At 47.1% G+C, this 7,500-nt stretch overlaps 1 protein-coding gene and 1 pseudogene across 1 annotated transcript in view; one reads left to right on the top strand and one right to left on the bottom strand.

The window, feature by feature from the left end:
* LOC105529532 (chromosome unknown open reading frame, human C5orf52) overlaps positions 1-5 on the top strand; it is a 26,123-nt gene extending 26,118 nt beyond the window's left edge. Inside the window, 1 exon segment of the mRNA XM_011966699.1 lies at positions 1-5. This exon segment is cut by the window's left edge and continues 151 nt beyond it. Coding sequence (XP_011822089.1) covers positions 1-5 — 5 coding nt within the window.
* Positions 6-1,159: 1,154 nt separating this feature from the next.
* Positions 1,160-7,500, bottom strand: part of LOC105529551 — a 9,721-nt pseudogene continuing 3,380 nt past the window's right edge.

The raw sequence follows: 7,500 nt of genomic DNA, 5'->3' as shown, positions 1-7,500 counted from the left end.
TTTAAACTCCAGTCTCCCAAGAAAGACCAACCACCCTACTTCTGGCAAAGGGATCTGCCCCAGAGTCATGATGACACCAGTGTGACCAGAGGAGAACTAGGAACTACAACCTACACAACTATAGAACAATAAACAGAAACCAGCAGACAGCGGAGCATAACAAATCCTCAGCAATCCTCATATTCCTTGCCCATGCATGCCCTCTATTCTGGTGAAGGAGGTCCTGATAGTCTCGTAGATGCTCAACTCGAAAAGGTGGGATCAAGCTAGCTTCCATGCTTAAGGCAAAGATTGACCTCTTGTTGCCCACATGTCTGAAGTGACATGCCAGGCCAAGTGTGCTGGGACAGTGGTACCTTAGATGGGAAGGCCTCAGTAATGCCACTGCCTGGCATCCCAGTGGTAAGGAGGTCGGGGGGAGGCATCAGAAGGACCTGGCTTAAGTGCTATTTCTACCACCAGTCAGCCTTGTGACTTTGTCACCTCCTTGAACCTCCGTTTCCTTATCTGAAAGAATGCAGTAGTAGTAAGGGAACCTACCTCCAAGGTCTAGCATGAGGATGTAAAGCGCTAAGCCCAGGGCTCATCATTTCCAGTGGTTCTCACCATGATGGCTCCAGTAGCCTTCCAGTAGTCCCCACTTCCTGTTCTGCCTGCTCTCCAGACTACACCCGGATAGTCCCCACACTGTAGCTTTATTTGTGAAGATCCTTCATCTGAAATGCCCCTTTAGCTCTCTCTTCATCCTTCAAGGCTTATCTGTATGTCATTTCCTACATGGCATTTTCTTTTTCTTTTTTTTTTTTTTTTTTGAGATGGAGTCTCACTCTATCGCCTAGGCTGGAGTGCAATGGCACAATCTCGGCTCACTGCAACCTCCACCTTCCAGGTTCAAGTGACTTTCGTACCTCAGCTTCCTGAGTAGCTGGGATTAAAGGCATGTGCCTCCACACCTGGCTAACTTTTGTATTTTTGGTAGACAAGGGGTTTCGCCATGTTGGTCAGGCTGGTCTCGAACTCCTGACCTCAGGTGATCCTCCCTTCTTGACCTTCCAAAGTGCTGGGATTACAGGCATGAGCCACCGTGCATGGCCACCAAAGTCATTTAATTCCTGGAGACCCTTAGCAGGAACACTTTCCAGCCCAGCCCTTTGTTAAGTCAGGAAGTGTTACTCTGCCTATTAGAATTCTGGGCCTGGTCCAGCTGCTGACTTTGAAAGTCTGCAGACCTATGAGGGCCGAGGGGACAGAGCCAGGGGCAGGCCTTGGACTGGGACCTCCTGCCTCCCTCAGTAACCTCTCTCTGGGTTTCAGCTCTCCCACTTGCTCTTCAGGAATGGTGGGGCTGGTGGGTGGTTTCTGCACTTCCTTCCATTTCTCAGATCTGAGACGTGGCACTGAGCTTTGCACACATAATGCTTCACGAAGGTCTGCTGAGTGGAAGGGAACAAATCCTGCTCTGAGCAAAGCAAGAAAGTCCAGGCTTATCCAAAATGATCACTCAGGGAGAGTTTAACTTGACTAATGTGTTTATCACTTTCCAAAGTGATTCCCAGTGGTATTCCTTATCCAGTGGGCTCATCCAGGAGCATTTTCAAATCTTCTGTCACCAAGCCACTGTCATTCAAGTTGGGTCTCCCAGCTAATGGAAGTACCCCTATACAGGAGCTTTGTGCGATAGTCTAAGTTTGGCCAGGCGCAGTGGTTCATGCCTGTAATCCAAGCACTTTGGGAGGTCTAGGTGGGAGGATCACTTGAGGCCAGGAGTTTGGGACCAGCCTGGGCAACATAGTGAGACCCTGTCTGTACAAAAAATAAAAAAAAAAAAAAAAACGAAAAATAAGCCTGGTGTGGTGGCACATGCCTGTACTCCCAGCTACTCGGGAAGCTGAAGTGGGAGGATTACTTGAGCCCAGGAGGTCAAAGCTGCAGTAAGCCAAGATCGCACCACTGCACTTCAACCTGGATGAGAGAGTGGAAACCCTATGTCAAAAAACAAACAAACAAAAACTCCCTGTAGCTAAAAAACATTCACCTTCCACATCATCCAACACGTTTATTTATTAATAGCTCCTTATATGTACCAGGCACTCTTGTAGCTGCTGGAAATTAGTGAACAAAACTGACTGAAATCCTCTGCTTTCATGAAGGCACGATCCTCAGCTCACTGCAACCTCCGCCTCCTGGGTTCAAGCGATTCTCCTGCCTCAGCCTCCCAAGTAGCTGGGATTACGGGTACCCACTCTCATGCCTATCTATCTATCTATCTATCTATCTATCTATCTATCTATTTATCTACACACACACACATATATATATAGGCTTGTTCTGAGAACCCAGTTAGCTTGACAGGAACCTAGCCCAAGGCCTAGCATATAAATAAATATATATTTATTTATTTTTGTATTTGTGTAGAGACAGGGTTTCGCCATGTTGGCCAGGCTGGTCTTGAACTCCTGACCTCAGGTGATCTGCCCACCTCAGCCTCCCAAAGTACTGGGATTACAGGTGTGAACCACTGCACCCAGCCAAAGCTTATATTTGAATAGTCTTGGGGTGGTGGAGAGGGGAGTAGGAAGAACAGGAATCAGATGAAACAGGAATCAGCTGTTGGAGTCTGGTGCCTCTGGCTCTGGCTGAAGGCAGGATGCCTCCTTTGGGCTTTACGGGGAGAATCTGGTTTGCACAGTATTTTCTCTGTGCAATCCTTTGACCTCTGGAAATGCTGTTCACAAACCTGGAAGGCTGTGTGTGTCCCTCCCTGCTTCAGTGAGGTTTCCTTTATCTGATGTGCATGATCTTTGCAGTCAAATGGCTCTGATTTGGAATCTCGGCTCTGCCTTGCAGAAGAATGTCATTTTGCCCCTTGGAGCTTCACCTTCCTCATCTGGAAACTGGGAATAATTGTAGTACCTACCTTATAGGCTTGTTCCGAGAACCCAGTTAGCTTGACAAGAACCTAGCCCAAGGCCTAGCATCTTGTGGGTGAATGGGAAGGGGGTTTTATTGAGAATGGTAATTGTTGTGTTGTACCTGGAGTTGACACATACACTTCAAGAGGCCGCCTGGTGCTGGGGAGTGAGCCTTGGAATAAGAATCTAGAGGTGGGAGTTCAGCCTCTATGATTCCTCAATTTGCTCTGAGACCCTGAGCAACATACATTCCCTTTCCGAGCATTGATCTGTTCGCTCTCTTCCCTCATATTCAGTTCATCCCCTAGGAGGAGGAAATTGGGTTGAGATAGATCCATATCCTCCAGGTGGCCTTGGAGCATCCCAAGCCAGCACGTGCCTGTTGAGAACCTGGTCGGGAGCAATGGTTGGTCACTGGGGTTCCAACCAAGCCCTCCACAGTTACTTCTGGGGGGCTGAGTGCACTCACTACACAAGAATGAAATGATCACCAGGAAGAATTCTTCCTCAGCTTTGTCATATTAGAAGGCTGGGGGGGCTTGATTCCCTGGAACCTGCCTTTTCAACCTGATTTCCCATACTTCTTCCCCTGAGCCAGATCCCATGAATTCTCTCTCTTCTCCAAACAGGCCCCTTGATTTTCCACCTTGGAATTCACGTTCTTCCTCTCTTCCTCCCTCCCTCCCTTCCTTTCTTCCTTTTGTTCTTCCTTTCTTCCATTTTTCTTCCTTCCTTTCTTTCCCCCCACACCTCCCTCCTCCTCTCCCCTTCTCGCTTCCACCCCCTTCCCTCCCTTCCCCTCCTCTTCCTCTCATTGCCCAGGCTAGAGTACAGTGGCATGATCACAGCTCACCACAGTCTTGAACTCTTGGCCTCAAGTGATCCTCCCACCTCAGCCTCTTGAGTAACTAGGACTATAGGCATGTGCCACCATGCCCCGATAATTTTTTTTACTGCTTGTAGAGACAGGGGTCTCACTGTGTTGCCCAGGCTGGTCTTGAACTCCTGGCCTCAAGTGATCCTCCTGCCTGGGCCTCCCAAAGTGCTGGGAATACAGGTGTGAGCCACAATGCCTGGCCCACCTCAGAACTTTTGATTCTACTGTTCACCCTGAAAGGAATATAGATTTCCCCTCATTTCTACCTGAGGAAATTCAGCTCAGACCCTTCAGGGCCTGCCATGACATGAACTCTGCCTTCCAAGACTAGACTCTGTCCATCTCCCATCAGACTAGGAGTTTCCATCAGGCAGGGGCTGGACACGTCAGAAAACAGAGGCCTGGATGGATAACCCTTTCTGTGTCAAAATTGCATTATGCAGAACCAGCCATATTCTCTGGAGCTCTCAGGTAATTTCCATGGTGGTCCCCCCAACCCCTCATTGCTTTAGAGATTCTGCATACTTCACTAAGGGATCATTGACTCCTCTGAAAGGTTTTCAGATAAAACCTGTCACTATCACTCTAAGCAGAGGTCGCTAATTGATAGTACTCCTGGGACCAATAGTGGGACATTGATTTGATCAAACACTATGCTTCTCATGGTATTGAATTTAAGCACTTTGGGTGTGGTATGGAAGCTGCAGTTAGCTGCCGCTCCACCACTGCCATCTCCTTAAACCCAAGTACACTGAATCTCCCTGGCCCCTGAAGAGATGCGAGTTTGTGATCACTGCAACGTGTTAGAACAGCAATTCCTTTAAAATAACTAACAAGTTTAAAAACTTTAAAATCATAACACGTGCACTATAGATAAAATTCCATTTAAAGGGTATTCAATAAAGGAAAATTCCCCTCCTGCACTCCAGGGCCACAGCAATAACCATTTCTGTGTATCCTTCCAGAAATGTTCTAAGAGCATAGACCCTTAAGATGCCCTTTATGGGCTTCATAAAATACGTGCAAAACTTTATTTATTTATTTTTGAGACAGAGTTTCGCTCTTGTCACTTAAAAAAAAAATTAGCCAAGTGTGGTGGCACACGCTTGTAGTCCCAGCTACTTGGGAGGCTGAGGTGGCAACCGTGACTGCACCACTGCACTCCAGTCTAGGTAACAGAGTGAGATCCTATCTCAAAAAAAAACAAAAAAAAAACAGAAACAGAAAAAAAGAAGCCACCAGCTTGGCATTGCCCAGCTCAGTCAACAAAACATCCTTTTTTTTTTTTTTCCTTCGGGAAAAGTCATTACAAATGTTTGGCCGAGGGCAAGTCTATCATGTCTCCCAGAAATGGGCCTGCCTTAGTATCCCTTCTATGCCCAGGAACTAGCTAGAAAAAGCTTAAAGGAAATCTGGTCTCAGCATAAACATGATGATGGATTTCACAGTGCAACAGCTGGGAGCCCATAGTCAATTTTGCTTTTTGTAATTAGAGGTCTGTGGGGTGCATTCCTATGCACAAATGGCACTGTGACTCCCATTTTACAGAGTAGGCAGAATTTCAGAAAAATTCCAGGGTCTGCCTGAAGTCAAAGTCAAGTGGTGGAAGAGTCAGGAGGGAATCCACACCTCTCAATATTCATCCCGAGCTCCTTCCTAGGTGATATTGGGCCACAATTCAGAGGTGGAAGTTAATGGATTCTTAGGACTTTTTTTTCCCTGTTTTTATTTATTTATTGAGGCACCACTGCACTGTGTCCTTGGCAACAGAGTGAGACCCTGTTGCCCAGGATGCAGTGCAGTGGTGCCATCATAGCTTACTGCAGCTTCAACCTCCTTGGGTTCAAGTGATCTTCCCACCTCAGCCTCCCAAATAGCTGGGACTACAGGTGTGCACCACCATGCTGGGCTTTTTTTTTTTTTTTTTTTTAACTTTTTGTAGAGAAGGAGTCTCCCTATGTTGCCCAGGTGAATGGGGCCAGCCCCTCTACACCTGTGGGTATTTCTCGTCAGGTGGAATGAGAGACTGAGAAAAGAAATAAGACACAGAGACAAAGTATAGAGAAAGAACAGTGGGCCCAGGGGACCGGCGCTCAGCATATGGAGGACCCGCACTAGCACAGGTCTCCGAGTTCCCTCAGTATTTATTGATTACTATTTTCACTATCTTGGCAAAGGGAATGAGGCAGGAGAACAGGGTGATATTGGGGAGAAGGTCAGCAGGAAAACGTGAGCAAAGGAATCTGTGTCACAAATAAGTTCAAGGGAAGGTACTATGCCTGGATGTGCACCTAAACCAGATTTATGCTTCTCTCCACCCAAACATCTCAGTATAACAAAGAGTAACAGAGCAGCATTGCCACCAGCATATCTTGCCTCCAGCCACAGGGCGGTTTTCTCCTATCTCAGAATAGAATGAATGTACAATCGGGTTTCACACCATTCCGTTCCCAGGGACATGCAGGAGATGGAGGTCTTCATCTTATACTAATCCTCCTCAGCACAGACCCTTTACGGGTGTCGGACTGGGGGACGGTCAGGTCTTTCCCTTCCCACGAGGCCATATCTCAGGCTGTCTCAGTGGAGGAAAACCCTGGACAATACCCAGGCTTTCTTGGGCAGAGGTCCCTGCGGCTTTCTGCACTGCATTGTGCCCCTGGTTAATGGAGAATGGAGAATGGCAATGACTTTTACCAAGCATATGGCCTGTAAACATATTGTTAACCAGGCATATCCTTCACAGCCCTAGATCCCTTAAACCTTGATTCCATACAGGATATGTTTCTATGAGCACAGGGTTGGGGCTAAAGTTACAGATTAACAGCATCTCAAGGCAAAACAACGTTCTTAGTACAGATCAAAGTGGAGTTTCTTATGTCTTCCTTTACTACATAGACACAGTAACAGTCTGATCTCTCTTTCTTTTCCCTACACCCAGGCTGGTCTCAAATTCCTAGGCTCAAGTGATCCTCCCACCTCAGCCACCCAAAGTGCTGGGATTACAGAAATGAGCCACTGCGCTTGGCCTCTAAGGGAATTTGGATTTAACATTCCAAGATAGGAAAGCAGGGCTGCGTGCTTCAAGATCAAGAGTTACCTGCCCCTGGGATTTGTAATGACATCACCATTTCAACAGAGGTCATTCTGAGAAATCCTCAGGGCCAACAGCATGTCCCTGTTTATCTGACAGGGTATTATAAACTTCACAGAAACTTCTCAAACCAAATTTAATTGACTTTGGAAAGAAAGTGATTCCTCACTTTTGGAGTGGAAAAGTTAAAGATTCATGAAATCAAGTAGAGGCCTAGAATCCCTGTTCCAAGCCAGGCTGTTAGGCTGTGGGGCTATTTCATTCTCCCCTACTATAGGACTGCATTCAAGCCTCCACAGACCTTCTTCCTGGGTTGTCCGAGTAAAAGGCCACTCTACTCTGAGTCCAAAAGAACAGAGTGAACTGTTTGGGAAAAGGCCATGGACCCTCTCAAGAGCCCTCAACCTTAATCTCTCCCTCTTAGGATATGAAATCCTGGTCACACCATGTCCAATTCTGAATATTTAAAAAGAGATTTAGGCTGGGCACGGTGGCTCACGCCTGTAATCCCAGCACTTTGGGAGGCTGAGGTGGGCGGATCACGAGGTCAGGAGATCGAGACCATCCTGGCTAACACGGTGAAACCCTGTCTCTACTAAAAATACAAAAAAATTAGCTGG

The sequence above is a fragment of the Mandrillus leucophaeus genome, unplaced genomic scaffold (genome assembly GCF_000951045.1).
Source record: "Mandrillus leucophaeus isolate KB7577 unplaced genomic scaffold, Mleu.le_1.0 Scaffold77, whole genome shotgun sequence".
Lineage (NCBI taxonomy): Eukaryota > Metazoa > Chordata > Mammalia > Primates > Cercopithecidae > Mandrillus > Mandrillus leucophaeus.
This window is presented reverse-complemented; position numbering and strand designations above follow the sequence as displayed.